At 38.7% G+C, this 22,467-nt stretch overlaps 3 protein-coding genes across 3 annotated transcripts; all 3 read right to left on the bottom strand.

Moving 5' to 3' along the window:
* Positions 1 to 18: 18 nt before the first annotated feature.
* On the bottom strand, positions 19 to 1,498 carry LOC145100946 (very-long-chain 3-oxoacyl-CoA reductase 1-like). Its single transcript, XM_079038091.1, has 3 exons — positions 756 to 1,498; positions 597 to 666; positions 19 to 485 (listed from the first exon to the last, which is right to left on the bottom strand). The coding sequence occupies exons 1-3, from the start codon at positions 1,391 to 1,393 to the stop codon at positions 231 to 233; spliced, it is 963 nt and encodes a 320-aa protein (XP_078894217.1). The 5' UTR covers positions 1,394 to 1,498; the 3' UTR covers positions 19 to 230.
* An 11,799-nt stretch (positions 1,499 to 13,297) lies between these two features.
* Positions 13,298 to 15,756, bottom strand: KCR2 (beta-ketoacyl reductase 2). The gene is made up of 3 exons (XM_079038089.1): positions 15,082 to 15,756; positions 13,812 to 13,881; positions 13,298 to 13,710 (listed from the first exon to the last, which is right to left on the bottom strand). The coding sequence occupies exons 1-3, from the start codon at positions 15,696 to 15,698 to the stop codon at positions 13,468 to 13,470; spliced, it is 930 nt and encodes a 309-aa protein (XP_078894215.1). The 5' UTR covers positions 15,699 to 15,756; the 3' UTR covers positions 13,298 to 13,467.
* A 2,464-nt stretch (positions 15,757 to 18,220) lies between these two features.
* On the bottom strand, positions 18,221 to 21,961 carry LOC145100943 (CAAX amino terminal protease family protein). The gene is made up of 8 exons (XM_079038087.1): positions 21,785 to 21,961; positions 21,371 to 21,426; positions 19,430 to 19,702; positions 19,228 to 19,288; positions 18,960 to 19,084; positions 18,812 to 18,874; positions 18,543 to 18,667; positions 18,221 to 18,466 (listed from the first exon to the last, which is right to left on the bottom strand). The coding sequence occupies exons 1-8, from the start codon at positions 21,858 to 21,860 to the stop codon at positions 18,319 to 18,321; spliced, it is 927 nt and encodes a 308-aa protein (XP_078894213.1). The 5' UTR covers positions 21,861 to 21,961; the 3' UTR covers positions 18,221 to 18,318.
* Positions 21,962 to 22,467: the final 506 nt, after the last annotated feature.

Genomic DNA, 22,467 nt, shown 5'->3' with positions numbered 1-22,467 from the left:
ATACCCCATGCATCAAGATTATATCTCAAACACCAAACATATCATCCTTGAACAAATAGCCGGATTCAACCAAGAAGACAAAAGGTACAATATAAGTTACAAAATAATTTTATCCAAATATCAAAAACTTCTTGAATCAAAGTTTCACCATCATTCTACGAATGCTAAATTGCACAAACGAAACTGCAATCACTGCTAAAACAGAGCAAATATCATCATCATCATAGGCATCACTCTTTCTTCCTGGAATCCTTAAGTTGTCCCCTTTTACGGATTTTGAGACAGAAATTATAACGCCAAGTATCAACAGCAACCTCAGGCAAGGAGTAAAGCAAAGCCCAGATGACAGAGTGTGGCCAGTAGGGGGTGCATCGAGGCTCGTGCCCTAACCACCTTAACCCTGCCTTTGCATATCCACTTGCTGATGGCACAAAGAACGAAGATCTCTTGATGGATGCCATCTTTGTTGCCACATACAATGGGACCTGTGTTTAAACAGTATTCTATCAATCTATCATGTCCTTTTATTCATACAGAAACAGAAACAGATCTAAACAACTCAGAATTCTCTAAAATTTTAGAGTGTAAATATTTACCTGACACTGCACATCTATGCCACTGTTCTTGTATTCCACATAAAGACACCTCGAAAACTGATCGACATACCTAAACAAATGAAGAAAAACATCAATTAGCACGAATTAAGACCCCATGTTGAAAACAAAACTTGGAAGAAAAAAAAAATGAAAACTTACGCTTTAGTAGCGGCATAAACAGCATAAAGAGGATCAGATGGAATCACAATAGCAGCACCAGAACCGATATTCACAATTGCGCCCCTTTTTCTCTTCACCATACCAGGTAACACAGCTTGTGTCACTTTTGTAGTCGCTTCAACATTGACTTTAATCAAATTATTTAATAATTCATCATCAACTTCATGGAAGAACCTAGCGTAAGGGTATGACACCCCAGCATTATTGATCAATATACCAACATCTAACCCTTCCATTTCTTCGTTAATCTTCTTGATTCCTTCGGATAAATCACCAGAGAGATCGAAAACAACTTCTTTGATTTGGGTTTTGTCGAACTTCGATTTAATCTCAGATGAAACACCCTCTAGTTTACTAGGGTTTCGACCCACTAAGATCAAGTTAATACCCTTTTTAGCTAATTCGAAGGCAAAAGCTTTGCCAATGCCATCTGTGGAGCCAGTAACAAGTGCCCATGATCCGTATTTCTTGAGATTCTTCGAAGGTCTAAAGAAATTAACATAAACCCATCTGAGGATTGAAGTCGAAGTCTTGAGGACAGATACAAAACCTAACACAAACACGAAATTTAACCATAAAGGCTGTGTTTTTAGGGTCTCCAAGAACTCGAGCACCATTTTGTTGGAGTTTGATTTGGAAATTGGGGGAAAATATTGGATCTAAAAGATGGGTTTTGTAATCACAGATATTAAATACGTCATAAAGTAGTAGGGTTGTGGGGTTTGTTGGAACCATAAAATCTTGACAAGGGCGGAGTTTTCAAGCAAAACATGGATAACAAGAATCACATGGTAAGTTTTCAGGGATAATTTCGTAAAAGGGGTTTTTGACAGGGAAATTAACTAATTTAATCTGTATGAATGAATATTTTAATAATAATTTTTTTTTTGACAGAGAATTTTTTTTTTTATAATTTCGTAAAAGGGGTTTTTGACCCTTGTACTTTCTACACTGAAAAGTGTATTTCGGAATATATAACCCTTACGAAGTTGTTAAAAGTGAGGTATTTGTGTTCTTTGTTCATCCACATCCTACATGCATTATGTTTGTGTCTTTGTTCCCTAATTCGTCCACAAGCAGTGTTCTTTAATAATTTTTGTAATATAAAAGAATGAGCATGTATATGGATTTTTTTGAGTGCCAATAGCCAATAGAGGACAATAGCAGCGTATCGATGGATCTATATAATATATTTCTCCATACTACACATGTTTTGGTGTGGATATAAGCATTGATATCAACTTCATTGGGTTAATCACATTGGTTGCTTTCAAGTTCAGTTTACACTCTAATCAAATACGTCTGTCTTTTTAATGTCCTAGATCAAATATAGTGATGTTGATTCTTAACGGTAGTGATGTCAGATATTTTCTAAGTTTTGTTAATAGTATGCCTCCAAACACAGTATAAATTATTTGTTGTTAATAATGTTGGAAAGTGGTATTCAATGATTTCCCGGGGAAAATTGTTATGGTGGCAATGAGTCTTTTCGTGCTGCAAGTAACCAAATTTGTAATTTATTACCTATGATAATCAACCATTTCCTTTTTACAATGCCTCTATAGATGAGGGTGATTTTAGGTTTAGAGGTAAGACTTTTTTATGATGCTTCTCCAACGGTTGATGTTGATGAATCTGCAAATAATGAGACAAAACTAATGTTGTTGGTCGATGATTGTAATATAATTCCACAAGGAGAGTCAGTTAAACATTTTCAGAGTTTCATTTAATTTGATAGGGATGATACTGAACTTGAAGATAAGAAAACTGGGGCCCAAAACCCCGAAAAATCATTGAATATGTTTATTGTGTGTGTGTGTGTGTGTTAATGTTATGTTATTTTCTCATAGTAAGTTATCAGTTGTAAGGTAAAGGAAGATACATACATTTCTAACATCAAGAATACATACACAATCAACAACGTGTAAACGCCTCATCCTAGGGTATGCAACTGTCCGGGGGATAACACCCGGTATAGAGGAACCAATTATACTACTGTTGGGAAAAGTCTCCATGATCCAAATCTATAAATTAAGGTGTCAAACAACCAACCAACATAATAATGTTACAATACTTGTTGCTTAAAAACTATTGTGAAACATAGTGGACATACCTTAAATGCATAGACAAATTCATGCGTAGTATATGTATGTTTACTGTCGACACTTGGCTCGATGGGGATCAAATGCTCCTCAATCTTATCAAACACAATACACAACTTTTTGTAAGTGAAATCTCATATCACTATACCCCATGAGTACCTATGTTAACAATTGCACTTAATAAGTATATGTATCATTTGATATAATATAAAGAATTGTATTCCTGTTAAACTCGTCTAAACTAGAGATGGGTGCAAAAATTCATCAGTAACTGGCTATCGAGGGTATTTCCCACAAAATACCTACTTTAGTATATACAGTAGGGAGACTCTCACAACGTCTGCATCATCTAATTGATGAAGTTATTGAACACGTGCATAATGTCATCCATTTTCACTGAACGTGAAGGCAACACAAATGGAAATACATGATGTCTAAACTGCACCGAAGACAAAGTAGGGTGGAAATAGTCCCCGAATCGCAAGTCGGTAATAAGGCAAAAAAAACTTTCACGTCAAAGCAAACCTGATAGTCGTGTACCGGAAATAGAAGCTCCTCTAAGTCAACTCGAGGATAACTAGTGTATTCCTTTCCCATAAGATAATTCGAGAGTAAAGGGTGATATTTGACACCCATCAACATGTTAACATAAGCACAAAAACAAGATTCGCTAAACATGGTCGCACGTTGTGGTGTGTTTTGTAAACGGGACAAAATTTACCGGTTGAGTTCAGGCTTGCAAGTTGTAGTTACAACCGCTTCGTATGTTCTGTCACGCTACAGTCAAAATAATTATAATTAGGCATTTGTCGCATGTTCCAGACTTAAGTATATGCTGTGGAGGACATTCTAGAACCCAAATCTGGATCAACATATATATTTCTGAAGGACATTTCAGAACAGAATTCCAAATCAACATTTCAAAATATCATTCTTGATCAATTCTATGCATTCCCGACATGTTCTGCATATTTTGGACATGATCTTCGTATTTCAGAGTCGTTCCGTACTTTTTAGAATAATGATATTTTAAAGATATCCCACACATATACTCATATGTAATCCGACAATACCTTTAAAACGACTAAAAATCGAAGGAAAACAAATAATAAATATATAATTGCATCAAATCATACAAAATAAACAAAATTATCTATTTTTAACATATAGTCTAAAATAAAGACATATAACTTTAAAGATAATGGAAGGATACATATAAAAATTGAATCTCTTCATTGCTAAAAGAAGAGACATGCTTTTAGTTGGACTGATATCCAAAATGTTGTTCGCAATGAAGTCTGAAATGAGTGACTTCGAAATGGGTTGGAAATGTTATTTACATGGAGCACGTTACCGAGTCGAATCCCTACACCTATTTATCAATTACGAAATACGGGTCCGGAATAGGTCGTTCAGACTGAGTGGTAATTTTTCAAAAAAACTTCTTTTGTGGTTATTTTTTTAAAAACACCATTAAAAAGTGGTTAGATTACTCAATTTCCCTTCTTTATATTTTTTAGAAAACATTTTAATTAAAAAATTGTAAATTACGTTAATGGTCCATATAGTTTGGGTCGTTTTTATATCTAGTCTTTAATTTTTTCTATTTAATTTGGATGGTATCATAAAAAATATTTTCTTTCATGTTTCATTCCCACAATATATAAAAAGACTCTTTAACCCTTATATTTTTTTTATTAATTATCTATTATTTTTAATTTTATAAAAATACATTGGCCCCACCATCCCCACCCCTCCCACCTATCTTTTCATCCCCTCTAACGACGGTATCTCCGATAATGTTCATCTAATCTAGCAAGCCATCACCAATGATTTTGTAGTTTTATAAGCGTAACGTCCCAAAATTTAAGACCAAAAATTTCTTTTTAAAAACATTACTTTAGAAAACATTAATAGTTAAAAACATTGTTTGATCAAACCATAACAAAACGTAAACCATGTTTAAAAGCCAAATCATACAACCATCAAAATATCAGAGTATAAATCCCAGAGAATCTCGTAAGTGCGGAAACCAGTGTGTATGCATGATGTGCCGCTACCACGCCGGCTCCTTCCCCTTAGACGAAGAGGTACCTGAAACCAAAACTGTAAACTGTAAGCACAAAGCTTAGTGAGTTCCCCCATCGTACCACATACCATACAAACAATAACACGCACACTGCCAGGCTATTCTTGGGTGCCTGACTACCCGGTACGGCCATTCTGGGGTGCCGACTACCCGTGTCAAGCCATTCTGGGGTGCTGACTACCCATGTCAAGCCATTTTGGGGTGCTGACTACCCATGTCAAGCCATTTTGGGGTCCTGACTACCCATCGGTCCTAACAACCGATCCTCGGGGACTAGTCCCCTCCTACTACCACTATCGCATATAACATAATAGGCCAGCATGCAAACATATCATCACGTATTGTCAGACATTTCTGGGGTGTCTGACTACCCTCCGGTCCTAACAACCGAACTCTACTATTATCACATATAACATATCATGCTAGCATATAACATATCAGATAGTAGCAACCTAGATGATATCACAAAGACAATCATCTAACATACGACTCCTACTGGTGGGCCGACATTGTAGCCGAAGACCCACCGCTACTGGAAGGTAACTCACCTCGAAGTAGCTGCTGATCTGAGCGGGAACTGACTGTCTACTGCTGCTGCTACTGCTACGGAAATCCTCCGGTTGCAATTCCCACAACATACTCAATCAAACACTGCTAACTGTCCTTTGGGTAAAATGACCATTTTACCCCTGATCATGACCTAAGTCAAAATCAGAGTCAACTTTTAGTTGACCCGACTCGCCGAGTTGGCTTTCCAACTCGCCGAGTCCCTACCCAAACGTTTGCCCTGAAACCCGTTCCTACTCGTCGAGTTAGGCAACGACTCGACGAGTTTTCCTTCTTAACAGATACTCAAGTCCTTCATCCTACTCGCCGAGTTGTATGAACAACTCGTCGAGTTCATCTTCATCCGATGAACACTTATGCTAAGACTCGCCGAGTTGTATGAACAACTCGCCGAGTCTGTTCTTGATCTAAGGAGATTGCCTTGAACTCGTCGAGTCAGGGCATTGACTCGCCGAGTACCTCCATAGATGAGTTCAGCTTCCGACTCACTGAGTCACACCCCGTGACTCACTACTCACTCGACACTACGAAAAGGGGACAAACTCGGAGACTCGCGAACAGACTCGCCGAGTCACATGAACGACTCGCCGAGTCGTTGCCATGCACCCACTAAATACACAGATCTGCTCGATTCCAGTCCATGTCATTCACAGATCTGGGCTTCTAGGACACAAATCACACGTAAAGTTTCCAACTTTACATGTAGATATTCACCAATATGGATTTTAGGGTTCAAAATGCCTCAAAAGGGTAGATCTAGGGTGAACAAGCAACATGGGTCCATAAAGCTAACAGATCTGAGCTCCTGGAGCTCAATCTTGCCTAGATCTAGAGGCCAATCAACTTATTACGAACCCTCAAGCATACACAATCTTGAAAATGGCTCAAAAAGGACTTTAATGGAGCTATAAGGGACAATAAGCTTAAAAACAGAGGGGAAACGAGCTATACCTTAGGGGAAACGTTGGAATGACACAGAGATGCTTGGCCTCCTTCTCCTCTTCTTGATTCCCTCTTCTTTTTCCCTCAAAAACTTCAAGAATACCACAAAAACACTTCAAACTCACAAGGAAGTACGGCTAGAGAAAGAAATAGGGCTCTGAGGGTGAATGGGGGCGAGGTTGGGGCGGATATGTTGTTTAAATAGGGTGCAAACCCCTGAAACTTAGGGTTTCATCCAACAACTGTGACTCGCCGAGTCTAGGATATGGACTCGCCGAGTCGACAACTTAAACGTGTCCCGGGTCCCGCATCTACTCGGCGAGTCGGACCTGTGACTCGCCGAGTCCAAGGCTAAAAGAAGAGAAATACTCAAATAAGATTTACGTACCAGGAACCAGGTGCTTCAAATCTCCCCCACTTATTTTAGACTTCGTCCTCGAAGTCTGCTGCTCGATCCTGAAACAGCTCGGGGTAATGCTCCATCATCTCATCCACCGGCTTCGAAGTCCATTCTGAACCCTTGCGGTGTTGCCATTGCACCTTCACTAGCTCCACTTTCTTGTTCTGCATTTCCTTCGACTTCCTGTCGAGGATTGCGACTGGGCGCTCAATATAATTCAGGCTGTCATCGACCTGAATATCCTCTAACGACACTACCGCTGAATCGTCCACTACGCACTTCCGCAGCTGAGAAACATGGAAAGTGTTGTGGATCTGGCTGAGCTCGGCTGACAGATCCAACCTATACGCCACCTTGCCCACCCGGGCTACAACCCTGAACGGTCCGATGAATCTTGGGCCCAACTTGCCCCGCTTCCTGAATCGAATGACGCCTTTCCAAGGCGACAGCTTCAGAAGAACCATATCCCCGACTTGAAACTCCAAGTCGGATCGATGCTTGTCGGCGTAACTTTTCTGCCGACTCTGAGCAGTCTGAAGCCTGCTCCGAACCTGTTGGATCTTCTCGGTCGTCTTGAGCACCACTTCGGTGCTCCCCATGACTCTCTGGCCAACTTCACCCCAGCATATCGGGGTCCTGCACCTTCGTCCGTACAACATCTCAAATGGAGGACGATCAATACTCGCATGGTAGTTGTTGTTGTATGAGAACTCGGCTAGGGGAAGATAGGTATCCCAGCTACCACCGAAGTTTAGCACGCACGCCCGCAGCATATCCTCCAGAGTCTGGATGGTCCGCTCGCTCTGACCATCCGTCTGCGGGTGAAAGGCGGTGCTAAAATGCAGACGAGTGCCCAACTCGTCATGGAATCTCTTCCAAAATCTGGAAGTAAAACGCACATCCCTGTCCGAGATCACCGATACCGGCACCCCGTGCCGCGCCACGATCTCCCTGATATAGATGTCGGCCAATTTCTCGGCCGATATGCTCTCCTAAATCGAAATAAAATGAGCACTCTTGGTCAATCTATCCACGATGACCCAAATCGAATCCACTCGACGTGCGGTCCTGGGAAGCTTCGTGATAAAATCCATCGTGATATCTTCCCATTTCCACAGTGGAATATCCAACGACTGCATCTTGCCATGCGGTCTCTGATGTTCAGCCTTGACCTTCCTGCAGGTCAAACACCGCTCGATGTACCATGCCACATCCCGATTCATGCAGGGCCACCAATAATCTAGACGAAGATCCCTATACATCTTCGTTGCCCCGGGATGAATAGAGAATCGGGACTTGTGCGCCTCCTCCATCAAAGTCTGGCGCACACCTCTGTGATACGGCACCCACACCCTACGGTGTAATGTCAATAGTCCTCAGCTATCATAATCAAAGGAGGAAACCTGACCCACCACACGCTCGCTCTTCCGATGTTCCTCCTTGATAGCCTCCTGTTGAGCCTCCTGGATTTGCTCCAACAGGGGAGTCACCACGGTCATCCTCATGCAAGCGTCCCTGATCGGCGCCGCCTTGCGGCTAAGCGTATCGGCCGCCACGTTGGCCTTCCCCGGGTGGTAAAGGATCTCGCAATCATAATCCTTCACCACATCCAACCACCGACGCTGCCTCATGTCAGATTCGGCTAACCCATGAGGTACCTCAAACTCTTGGGGTCCGTGTAGATGGTACATCGAACCCCGTAGAGGTAATGTCGCCAAATCTTGAGGGCAAAAACCACCGCCCCCAACTCCAAATCATGCGTCGGGTAGTTCGCCTCGTGAGGCTTGAGCTGCCTCGAAGCGTAGGCAATGACATGCCCCCTCTGCATCAGTACCGTGCCCAACCCAGAAATGGACGCATCACAATAAACCACAAAATCCTCTACGCCCTCTGGCACGGCTAAGATCGGCGCCTCGCACAATCTTTGTCTCAGCGTCTCAAATGCAGCCTGCTGCTCGGGTCCCCACCGAAAGACCATGACTTTCTTCGTCAGCCGCGTCAGGGGCACGGTTATCTTGGAGAAATCCTAAATAAATCTCCGATAGTAGCCTGCCAATCCCAGGAAACTCCGAATCTCAGATGGAGACTTCGGAACCTCCCATCTCATCACGGCCTCGACCTTGGCCGGATCGACCAGAATCTCGTTCTGGTTGACGAGGTGTCCAAGAAATTGCACCTCGCGCAACCAAAACTCACACTTGGAGAACTTGGCATACAAGCTCTCCCTCCTCAGGGTCTCCAACATCTCTCTCAGATGCTCCTCATGTTCCATCCGAGTCTTGGAATAAACCAAGATGTCATCGATAAAGACTATCACAGATCGATCCAGCATCGGTCTGCATACGCGGTTCATGAGGTCCATGAACGCGGCAGGAGCATTAGTGAGCCCAAACGGCATCACCACAAACTCATAATGGCCATAGCGCGTCCGAAACGCGGTCTTCTGCATATCCTCCTCCCTGACCCTCATCTGATGATAACCCGAACGCAAATCAATCTTGGAGAACCAAGATGCTCCCTGAAGCTGGTCAAAGAGGTCATCAATCCTTGGGAGCGGGTAACGGTTCTTCACCGTTACCTTGTTCGGCTCTCGGTAATCTATACACATCCGATGCGACCCATCCTTCTTCTTCACAAACAGAATCGGGGCTCCCCAGGGCGAACTGCTCGGGCGAATAAATCCCTTGTCTAGCAGCTCCTGCAGCTACGTAGACAACTCCTGCATCTCACGAGGAGCCAATCGATACGACGCCTTGGCTATCGGAGCCGCACCAGGAACAAGGTCAATCCTGAACTCCACCTGTCGCTCCGGAGGTATCCCATGAAGCTCCTCCGGGAAAACATCTGCAAAATCTCGGACCACCGGAACCTCGCTCATTGTCGCCTTACCCGCCTCCCGGGTATCCATCACATACGCGACATATCCTGCGCATCCCTGCCGAAGGTAGCGCCTCGCCCTCGCTGCTGAACATATTGCAGGTCCATACTGCGGCCTCTCGCCATGAATTACTAACTCTCCCCCGCCTGGGGTCCTGACCCGCACTAGCTGCTGCGCGCAATCTATCACCGCCCCATTAGGGCTCAGCCAATCCATGCCTATAATCACCTTGTTCCCACGCAACAGAATGGGAACCAAATCTACCAAGTAGCGCTCCTCAAACAAACGCAGCACGCAATCTCGAAATACCATCGATGCTCGCACCGATCGATCATCAGCAATCTCCACCTCCAAAGGGCAATCTAACTCGCCTGATGACTCATGAAACTTCTTGCTAAGCGCAAGGGAAACAAATGATCGGGACGCACCCGAGTCGAATAACACCTGAACTGGAAGGTCGTTCACATGGAACGAACATAATGCATACATATCCATAACATAACATCATAAAAATAAGATAGAGGGAAAGAATCATACCCGTCACCACATCGGGTGCGGTGCGTGCCTCCTCGGCAGTCAGCTGAAATGCTCGGCTCCTCACCACTGGAGCCTCTGCCTTGCCCTGCCGGCCATCCGTGATCCGCAAGGTCGCTGGAGCTGGCGCCTTCACCGGCGCTGAAACTGTCAACTGGGGGCAATTGGCCTTCTTGTGGCCCCTCTGGTTGCAGTGGAAACACATTAACTCTGATGTCTGAATAACTATTGCCGGAGCAGTGCAATCCCTGCTAATGTGCCCAGACTTGCCGCACTTGTAGCAACCTGATGATCCCATCCTGCACGCCCCCTCGTGCGACCTGCCGCATTTCCTGCATCGGCTCGGTCCTGACTGGCCTTTCGGCCTACCATCTGATCCTTTGGGCTTCTTCCCCGAAGCCCCTCCTGTCTGTCCCTCCTCTAATTTCCGTTTCCGGATGTGCTCCAAATCTATCTCCCTCTCCCTCGTCCTGGCAATCATAGAGTCCAAGGTAGGGCAAGCCGAAAAGCTAACATGCTCCCGGATGTCAGCTCGTAGCATATCGTGATAACGAGTCCTCCTCATATCCTCGTCACCAACATACTGGGGCACCAACAAGGCTCGTAGCATATCATGATATTTTTTGAGATTGGTAGCTGAGCAATTATTATTTTCAGCAGACCGATGTAAGTCTCTTCCAGGTAGTACTTGTCGAAGGCACCAAGGCCGACCCATTATCTGTTTATGCAATATGTTAGTTGTTGTGTGTTTCAGGTTGTGAGCGGATTGAAACACACCCAGGGCGGGGCCTGTTGCAACATGTTTGGGTTGAAATATACCCCAATGTGAGGCCCCAGGGCGGGGGCTCATACTTGTGTTGGGTTAGAATGAACCCCATGGCGGACCCATTGGTATAACTAATATGTCTTATTTTGAGAACACTCACTAAGCGTTAGCTTACAGTTTGTATTATGATTTCAGGTACTTCCGGTTCTAAGGGGAACGACTCGGCTTGATGGCGCAGCATTCACTCTCCACTATTTTCCGCATTTCCTATTATTGACACTCTGATGACTTTTTATGATTACATATTGGATTTTGGTATTGAACTTATGATTGCAACCTTATATTAAAATGAAAAATTTTCTCTGATTTTTGAGCTGTTACACTTTCAAAACGTATGTATTCTTAGGAAAAGAAGATATGGAAGCTTATGCTCACGGAATAAAGTTGTGTCGTTACAATCACCTATAGATTTGTGAAGCAGTTATATTAAGCAGTCTAGCGTTGGAGGCATCAAAGTATTGTAGCGCTAAACAAGTATCAATGTAATTCAATTTAAAGTGATGATATATCTACTGTTATGTTGTTGTTGTCCTTATTCTATGTATGCAAATGATTGTGATCCATGATGTCGTCTCACTGCCCGACGTTTCCGCCATCGGCGGGGGTGTGACAGGTGCAATTTCCATTAAATTAAGATTTGATTCATCAATGTGTTTTACTCCCTTGAAAACTTGTCTAGATGGCATAGATGGTTTGAGGCAACATTTACCGTAAGGTTTTGGTGACAGCTCATTGAAGATCGATCGAGAAGAAAGGGAATGTAAATGGAGATGAGGTTTGGTGGGTTTGCAAATATTTATGGGAGTGAATATGTGTATGTGTGTGTGTGTTTTGGGGGTGGAGGTGTTCAGTGATGCGTGAGGGTCTCCGTGAGAGTCACCAAAGGGGATCATCGCAGATGAGGAAATGTGATGTGGTGGTGAGGCCCTAATATAACAATAGTTGTTCATAATAATATATAGAAGGGTTAAGAAAAAATTATATATGAGTATGACGGCCTAAATAACAATGTTCATTCAATGTGACAAAAAAAACTTTTTTAAATAAGATGAACATTAGATTCTGAAAAAACTTATACCATTTACATAAAAAATTACTAAATACGATAAATGTAATTTACCCTTATTTCTAAGTTCAAAAAATATGTATCCCAAATGTGTACTTCTTCATCTATAATATAGATAGATAATTTATAAAGTTGTAACATTTTAAATTCTGGCCTTTTCTTTGAAACGTGGTATGGTGGCCCGACCCCTCAAGTACATAACTATTTCTCACCCACATAATTTGCAAGTGACCTAACTACCGTATAGTTGAGCTACTTGTTTCATAATTAACATTTAGAAATCGGAAATTATTTTCAAATTTATTAGAGATGGGAAATTGAGTGGGACTTAGACAAATCCTAACGAGTAAATAAAAACTAATATTTTTTTATATTTGGTCACAGTCAATTTTTTTTTTCTTAATTATATAAAATTGTGTTAAACATAAGTGCAAATTATATGGCAGGGAAATGATTATATGTTTCACGAGTTGGGCTACCATACCATCTTTCAAAGAAATGGCCCGAATCTGAAATGTTACAAGAGTTGGGCCACCTGAAATATAATTTTTAATGCTTGCAAATTACTAAATCTTTTTGTCTGAATGGCTGGGTTTGAGGCTAACATATACCTTAAGGGTTTTGATGTCGGAGATCGATCAGAGAAGGATAAGGGGAACAGAGATGGGGTTTGGTTGTTTTGCAATTGGGAGGTGATTTTTATATTTAAGAAAATAATTTATCCATATTTTTAACTACTTGTATGATAGTTATAAGAGTTTTATATCTTATGTGTGGATGAGTTAATTTATTAAGTGGAAAAATCACCTCTCAATTGCAAAACCCTTAAGTGGAAAAATCACCTCTCGATCGACTTCGATGAGCTATTGAGCTCTCACCACCCTTCGGGTATATTTTAGCCTCAAACCCAAGCTATCAAACAAGAAGATTTAGTAATTTACAAGCATTAAAAATTACATTTTAGGTTACAATTTTCAACTCGTTTAAATTATTTGTCCAACTCCAACCAAACCATTGACATTTTTCCTTTAGCTAGACTTTTTATCTTTTACACATGTTACCTATTAGTTTTATAATCTAACTTGAGTCAACTCATTCAATATTGTAACTTTTAAAATATTATGAATTTCAGTTTAATTCATTCATTCACATCAACATTGGGTCGTTGTGAAAGATTCAGACAATAGAGTCTTCCAGAATGCAGTTCCCACAAATCCCTTAATTATAATATGACAAGGACCACAATATCCAAACAAGTGATTGAGATACAAATTCAATGTATAATTACTATGCCAATTGTCCCCTACGTCGAATGCCAATGGAAAGGCGCCATGTGTCAAGAATTGAATCAAGAGCCAACGAAGCGAAGAACCATTGAACCGAGTGAGCCCAATATGGCGTGCAACGAGATTTGTATCCTATTTGTCTAATTGCAGCCTTCACGTACTCGTCAGCTGTTGGTATGAACAAAGATGACTTCTCAACCGATGCAACTTGTGATGCCATGTTTGTAGATACATATAATGGCACCTAGAACAACATTACATATAGGAAAAATACACAAATGATACCAAATTAGCATAACTAAGTGTACAAGAAAAAAGATTAATTATATATAAACATGTACATACTTGACATTGAACATCTATACCAAGAGACTTGTACTCCACATATAAAGACCTTGAAAGCTGATCAACATACCTATCATTACATAAAAACGACCGAGTTAATATATCATTAATATAAAACTCGATCTATTAGATAATATTTTTTTATACAAAGTTTATTCCAATTCTACCCTTGTTTTAATTTGCATGTGGTCCGTGTTATCATATGCTTCGGTTACATTCGCCCATCACTATGAATTTGATTTTGACCCCTGCAACCCTCAAACTCAAACACCATTCCATGGTCACTTTACAAGTGACCCACCATTTTAATTTTTTAATGCATGACTCCAACTTCCACATTAAACTAAGTTGGGCGATCGAGCTAACTTGTTCACCCCATCAATGAAAATCTTCGTTCGTATACCGTTTTTGTTTATCTTATAGTATTTGTTAATAAGATTTGATCACTAAGAATCTTAATTTATCACAATATATACCCAAATTTGGGTTTCACGTATTCCTTGATGCATTTTTACCGACTTTTTTCATTTCTCACCTTGTGTCATGTACGTAAATAACTTGTTTTCATTACTCAAAACCATACTTTCATTTTGGTCGTAAAACATCCCTAATGCATGTTTATCAACTCAAATTTAAACCATATATGCCATGTTTTAAAAACCGGACCGGACATGTCGGTTCAACTAGGAACCGGTCCTAGATCCACTTCTTAGAGGCCAAAAAATCAGTTGTCATGTGAACCGGTAAAAATCGGGAATTTTAAAAAATATATATATTTTCATTTTTTTGTATTTTTTATATAATTAAAATTAATAATAATATTTCATCCATCCCAAAATTATAGTCAATCTTTCATTTTTTGTTTGTCCTAAAATAATTGTCTACTTGTAAAAATAAATAACATTTTTACTAAAATACCCTCACATTATTACTTAACAAACTAAGCATTTAATGGAACATTAAATGCAGGACACAAATGTCATTTTATTGTATAAATTTAGAGGTAATTAATGTTTCCATAATCTGTGTGTTTTTTGTCCGTGGACAATAATTTTGGGACGGAGGGAGTATGATTATGATATCATCCAGTTTTTCAGACCAACCCAACCGGTTAGACCAACTAAACCATCAAACCGGTAAGACGGCTGGTTCGGTCTCTGGTCCGGTGTTCAAAACCTTGCATATATGCCTTTAATTTGATCTTAAAACAGAAAGCGAGAACCATGCATCGAATTAAAATAAGAAATAGATATATAAAAGATCAACTTACGCTTTGCTGGCAGCATAGATCGCATAGAGAGGATGTGAAGGTACGACAATGGCAGCACCCGAACCAATATTAACAATGGCACCTCTTTTCCTCTCAACCATTCCTTCAACCACAGCTCTTGTTACCAAGGTCGTAGCTATCACATTCACTTTCATCACATTCATCCAAACTTCTTCTTCAACCTCATGAAAAAACCTAGCCGCGGGATAAGTAACCCCAACATTATTCACCAAAACACCCACGTCCAATTGTTCACTAGAAATCACCTTCTGCATTTCCCTAACTCCGGCCACCACATTTTCGCTAGAAAAATCGACAGTGAAAATCTTGATCTTGGTGGTTGGGTGAACTGATGCAATCTCATCAGAAACTTCTTTAAGCTTGGATAGGTTTCTACTAACCAAGATTAGGTGAAGACCATTTTGAGCTAGTTGGAAGGAAAAGGCTTTGCCGATGCCGTCGGTGGCTCCAGTGATGATAGCCCATGAACCATAGTTTTTGAGGTTTTTGGGTGGCCGGAAGAAAGTGATGAAAACCCATTTGAAGAGAGTGAAAATGAGTTTGAAAAGAGAAAGGAAACCAAGTGCAGAAAAGAAAAGAAGCCATGAAAGTTGCATGATATATCAGTAGGAAAGGTTTAGACTTTACATGATTCTCTACCACCACCAAGAAATGCCCTGTTATATGTACTTCCAAACACAGCACTTTGACTTTTTTTGAAGTCAAACATATATATTCGATCTTTTTTATTCTATTATAACATATATTTTATTATATTATAATACAAAAATAATAGTGTATTCACTAAAATAACCAAATCATATTTTTCATGATTATCCACATATTTTGTAAATGTCTTTAAATTTCATGATATGAAATCTTCTATATCTTGGTATTTATTGTTTGAAGTCAAACATATATATTCGATCTTTTTTATTCTATTATACATAAGCTTGATAATTATTGTTTTGAATTTAACTTGGGTGATACTAATTTTGATATTTAGTTTTGTGAATTCAGAGTTCTTCAAAATTGCTTGAATTCCCCTTCAATTTTGCAAAATTTCTCATTTAATTTTGTGAAATAAATTTACAAAAGCTTTTAACTGGTTGAAATAATTATATATGTGATTATATTATGTATTTGAAATAAAAAAGAACTAGCACTTATTCCACGATATAACAACTTCCATCATGGGATTCTCATAATTAACACCACAAAATAATAACTTGCATAGTTAATAGTTAGCAAAAATGGGTAGAAGTGTAGAACCATGTGACCATGCATGGACCATCTAAATTACTTTATTGTCGCCCTTTATCTTAGGTAAAGTATTGCATGTCATATTGCCCTATTTATTATTTAGTAGGTTCATTATATAGGAAAAGGGTAGCTTCTATTATATTAAACGATCCTTTACTGCAATTTATGGCACTCGAATAATTGAATGAATCATATAAAATTTAGGGTGGATTCACCTAGGGATGTCAATTGGGGCAAAGAGGATGAGGATTGCATCTTCCGTCCCCACCTCCGAAATTTCTCCATTCCCCGCCCCCGTCCCCAAATTCCTGGATTACCCCTGCCCCCGCCCCCATTTTTAGGATATTGTTTTTATTAGGCTAAAAGAAGTTGTTCTTTGGGCATAAAGAAGTTATTTTGTGAGTTAAAAATAGTTATTTATAACAAAATTTTACATGTTAAAAACAAAAATGTTACCACATCTCAAAAACGTTATACTAACAACTTAAAAACATGAGTTTTGTTGATTTTTGGAAGCTTAAAATCATTGTTGATATTTATTATATTTATATAATTAATATATATAAATATCTATACTATATTAACGGCCCCCATGGGGGTTCGAGACGGGACTGCCTACCCCCGTCTCTGAAATTAAAACAGGAGTTAACTTTGTCCCTGTCCCCGTCCCTAATTTTTTTAACAAATATCCCCATATGGGATCGAGGCCATAGGTTAAGGGTCTCACGAGACTTTTTGACATCCCTAGATCCACCACCTAGTTTTCGGAGTTTTCATTTTAAGTCAAAAAATGAAAAAATTTCGTTCTGTATTAAAAGCTTCTAGCTTTCAACAAAAAAAAAATTAATTCAAGTAGGCAAGCTTCTAGCTTTTAGATAAGTTTTTCATGTAGGTTTACATGTTTTAAAAGCTTCTAAGTATTTTTGCCAAAATTCATACACAAATAAAAATTACAAATTTGGATTACCAACTTACAAATAGTTTTATCGAATACATCCATAGTTCAAAAATGAATAAACTTAATTACATTTAGTTTTCTATTCATGAATCTCATAATATTTTAATATCTTACACAATACAACCATACTCGCCCCTTTAACTTTAAACTTTTCTTTCATCAAAATTTGTGTGAGCGAAGCCCCCAACGAATACCAAACTTGCTACATTTATTATTTGCATAAAAATTTCGTGGTTCTACAAACTCAAAAGTTCTTTATCTACCTATCTCCATCAGTTTGGTTGTTATAAAAAGATCCAAAATATAAATCAAAAACCATATTCACATATAACATCAAATCCTACATAATTTAAAATAAATTTATTATGCATCAAAACAAGGTTCGACTTCACATCAATCTTAAATTATTATTATAAAACTAAAATCTCAACCATTTACACATTTCCTCATAAATGTAATGTTTTTTCCTTTGTTTTCATGTTCAAGTTTCATTAAATAAGTTTATGCTATCTAGGCCATACGTCCCAAATAGTAAATAATGGTCCCAAAATGTGATAATCATATAATAACTTGTACTTCGTTCATTAAAACTTCTTGCTTAATAGAAATCGTGTCACCATACTTACCAAAAGTAAATGGTCCCATAAAATGATATGATAATAACTTGTACTTTGTGCATTAATAATTTGTACCTTGATCAATAGAAATCGTGGCACCATACTAACCAAATGTCCCATAAGTAATTGGTATTTGGTCCCATAATGATATGATAATTACTTGTACTTTGTGCATTAAAAGTTTGTACCACCCTCAAAATGTGTGATTTTACAAACCAAATCTATGCATTACCTAACCCTAATCGAATAATGTATTTTGTGTAGTGCTTGATCTGAGAATACTAAATCTACAAGTACAGACTCAAAACAATAAACATGTCTTATATTATTAATAAAATATATCGAAACGTAACAGATAATTACATATCATTTTTTTTTTGTCAATTTATATAAAAGTGTTTATACCTCTTTGTTTTGATTATTAGGTTGTGAAACGCGCCATATAACACCTCCTATCAAGTTATTAATTGCATGAGAAGCCATGGGCACAATAAGGCTGGAGGATAAGATCGTGGAATAACCATAAGCAAGTCCAACAAATGTGGCCCTAAATTTCAAAAAATTAAAATTATAAACTTAAATTAATAAAATTCAATTAAAAAAAAAAAAGACCAAGTGTGTACCAAATTGCAAAGGAAAATTTTCGACCATTTCCCAAATGCAAAATCCCAAATAAAGCAGCAACTGCTGTGGCACTGATGAAGTTGGTTCCTAAAAGCGGAAGCAACGCACCTCGAAAAAAAAGTTCCTAAGAAATTAAAATATTTTAGTTTTATTATTATCAATTTTATTTTGTTATATCATATTACTGGGATTGTGGATCCCACTTACATATTTGGATGGGCCCCACAGTATGGTGTAAAAAATAGCGACCAAATTTCTCTATTCTGACCTCGCTAATGCCGGGAAGAAATGCCACAAATGCATAATCTAGTGGCTGTAGTGATGTTAGAACCTGCATGATTTAACGTTTAGATCCATAAATAAATAAATAAACGAGTTAAATGCAATAAATAGATTTTTATTTTGTGCATTTAGACCTGTTGATTGGATGCCTCGCTAGACTCAGCAAAATCAGACCATGTCCTCAGTAGTAAGAACCGAGAAGAGGATATGAGTATGACTAAACCCGCAACCAATTGCAGATGCCACATCTCAAAATTAACTGTACACACAAAAAAGATTGTGAGTAATCACTTGTCTGCTTTGTGGGTCCCATTCCCATCTCAGTAGATGGGACCCACAATCAGATATATTTTAAAACAAACTAAAAATGTTAAATGATATATGAAGTAAACCAAACATTACATGATATTTCGGAAGAGCAATCAACTATAGGCCATCCTTGTGACGATGCCAAATGAGAACCCTGCACATTACAACAAGATGTTGATATATATATATATAATTATATATGGTTACTAATTATGTTAAAATTATATAATATATAATCATGAGTTTTATTAAATTAATCATAAAGAACTGAAGAGAGTGAAAATTAACATTTTACCTGTCGAATTATTACGCCCCCAAAGGCTATTAAACTAGAAGTGACGGTGCATGCCTGTAAAACTGAACTTCTAGAAGCAATAGTAATTAAAGCCGATGACTCCAAATTATTAATAGGATTAACTGGAGAAGGTTTTTTATCTGGAGCTCCATTGGGTTCATCTGGTGGACCTTCGGTTAGCTGTGGGTTCACAATTTTTTGTTGTTCTTTTGCTTTCCTTAACCTTTTAGCTGAGCTTTTACTTGCATAAACCCTTCCGTTAGCTTGAAATCCCTGTGAACGGAAGGCATGAAATAAGAAACAAATCGTCAGCTTAAATTGAAACGTATTCTCCCTCTGTCCCACGAAAATTGTAACATTTTTTTATTTGGTTGATTTCTATATTTATATGTATACTAATGAACTTGCAAACTCATAACCAACTCATCATTTTCAAAACCAAAAACGCCAGTCTTCTCCAAACAGTGCGTCTAAGCCATATCTAGGCTAAAAAAAATTGACGATTTTTTCTCTTTGGGTTTTTTTTGGAAATATGGACTTATGCAAAATCAGCAGTCATATGGACTGCCAAATGCCGATGAGCACAATCAACAGTCATATGGACTGTTGATTAGCACAATCAACAGTCATATGGACTGCTGATGAGCACAATCAACAGTTATGACTGTTGATTGTACATACTACATACATGCAAATTTCCAAAATGAATAAAAAAAATTTCAAATCATTTTTTCGAGCCTAGATATGGCTTAAACGCACCATTTGGTGAAGATTGGTGTTTTTGGTTTTGAAAAATAATGAGCTGATTATGAGTTCGCAAGTTCACGTGCTTATTTTAGTTCTCACAATAACTCAGCCCTATATATATATATATATATATATATATATATATATATATATATATATATATATATATATATATATACACACACACACAACAAGAGTGCAAGCCGGCTAAGCCACAATTTATACAAGACTAAGGAATAACTATACGAGTGAAACAAATACAAAATAAATCCTAATATTCTCCTGCAATTTGATAGTGGGAAGAAGATCAAACTTTCAAAATGGACCAAAAATTGGTGAATAGCAGAGAGAGAGCCTTTGGTGAAGATATCTGCATATTGAAGCGGCAATGAAAAATGAAAAACACGAATGTCAACCGGATGCCACTTGCCACTAACGAAATGAACGTTCGATTTCAATATGTTCAGTCGGTTGTTGAATTGGATTGATGGGAAGATAGACCGCACTCACATTGTCGTGGTACACGATAATGGCTTTGACAATTGATGAGTGAAATTCAAGAAGATGATTTCAAAACTGCATTTGGCAACTGTGCAATAGTTGGCTTCGACACTTAACTCTGGAGTGAGAAATAGTGGGTTGTCGTCAAGGTGAACCCGGTAGCCTGATGTGGATCTGCTCGTGAAGGGGCTCCAATCAGCATCAGAATACGCGATGAGTTTGCAGGTGTAGGAAGCATAGAGGTGAAGACCAAGATCAATACCATAAAAAATGCATTCGAGATCCCAGAGTAAGGTTCTTGTGAGTCATCCGAGGAGGAAACTAAAGGGAGAGTTGTGTTGTGATTGATCAACCGAAGGAGGAAATTAAGTGATTGTGGGTTCTAGCTAGGAGGTGGTGATCGTTAAGGCATCATGCGCCATGCCATGCCATGCCGCAAGGGCAATTGTCAGCTGCATGTAGGGGTTGTCAAAGGTGTTCGTATAAAAAAAGATTCATCCTTTGTATAAGAAATTGTCCTAAAAAACTTGTCCTACTTCATAACATCCAATGAAACAAATCCGGCCTAAGAGTCAGTACACTATAGACATTTGACAGATAGTCAACATAAAACTATGTGTACAGTCAAATATTTTCATGGGACAGAAGAAGTCGAAGGTATGAAATCAGTGAAAAAAATTTGTAAAAACATACCGCAAATAATTTGGTGGGTACAACACTTTGAAAGTATGGGAGTTCATACTTCGTACCTAAATAAAAACACAAGTGAAAATGTCAACAATTCCTTGCAAGTTTTTCTTAACTAATAAAAGATTGTCCGAAGCACAATTTTGACCACCCGTTAGCTGTAATAACTTCCCCCCTCCTCCTGCTGTCAAGTTGAGAAGAACACAAAAGGTGTTGAAAAAGTGTGTGTGTGTGTGTTTCTAACTTCAATTCTTCATCAAAATTCAGTGGAAAACAAGAAGAAATCTAAAACCCAATTGAAATTGTTAACGAATAAATGACTTTTTGGAAAATTTACAGAAATATACAAATGAGAAGAATTGAATCGGTGCGTTCAGCGACATGAATCGTGTATATTGAAATTAGAAGAGTTAAATTTACCTGAGTGGAGATAAGGCGAAGATGGCAGATTGCGGAGTTTGATTCTACACCAACAATCCATTGCGAGATAACACATCACTCATCGGTCAATTTTGCATCTATAAAGGCGCCCATTCCTGCTAACTAAAAAAAAATAGAGAGCACTTCCATTTCCGCCTTTAAAGTTTAAACCCTTTGAGTTTTTTAGGCTAATATCTTTAATTATATAAAAATGAAGCAAAAGTTGTCAATAAAAAAGGGTAAATATGATTTGGTCATTTGGTGAGTCGATTCTTATATCTTATTAGGCTACACACAATGGGTTTCTTTTTCACCTCCAAAGCCCAAAGCCCAAGTCACGCATAACTTATAGAGGAACACGGCTCCTGTCTTATGATATAGTAAAAACCGGTTTTTTAATTGAACTGGTCGGGTAACGTTTTCCGGTTCAATCGGATGGTCAAACCGGTTTTATATTTTTATATATTTTTAATTATCCTGCATACATTGATTACAAAACTTGTCATCTTTTTAGTATTACAAACGTAAATAGAATGCAACATATAAAAACAATCATTATAGAAGTCAAAATCAAACAAAAAAAACCCAAAACAAACACAAAAATCCAAGAATATCCGGTTTAAACCGGTCCATTCCGGTTCAATACAGCCGGTTGAACCGGTTTTTTACCAAAACCGGCTGGT

This window comes from Lactuca serriola, chromosome 4 (assembly GCF_051521515.1).
Source record: "Lactuca serriola cultivar US96UC23 chromosome 4, Lser_US96UC23_V15, whole genome shotgun sequence".
Taxonomy (NCBI): Eukaryota; Viridiplantae; Streptophyta; class Magnoliopsida; order Asterales; family Asteraceae; genus Lactuca; species Lactuca serriola.
This window is presented reverse-complemented; position numbering and strand designations above follow the sequence as displayed.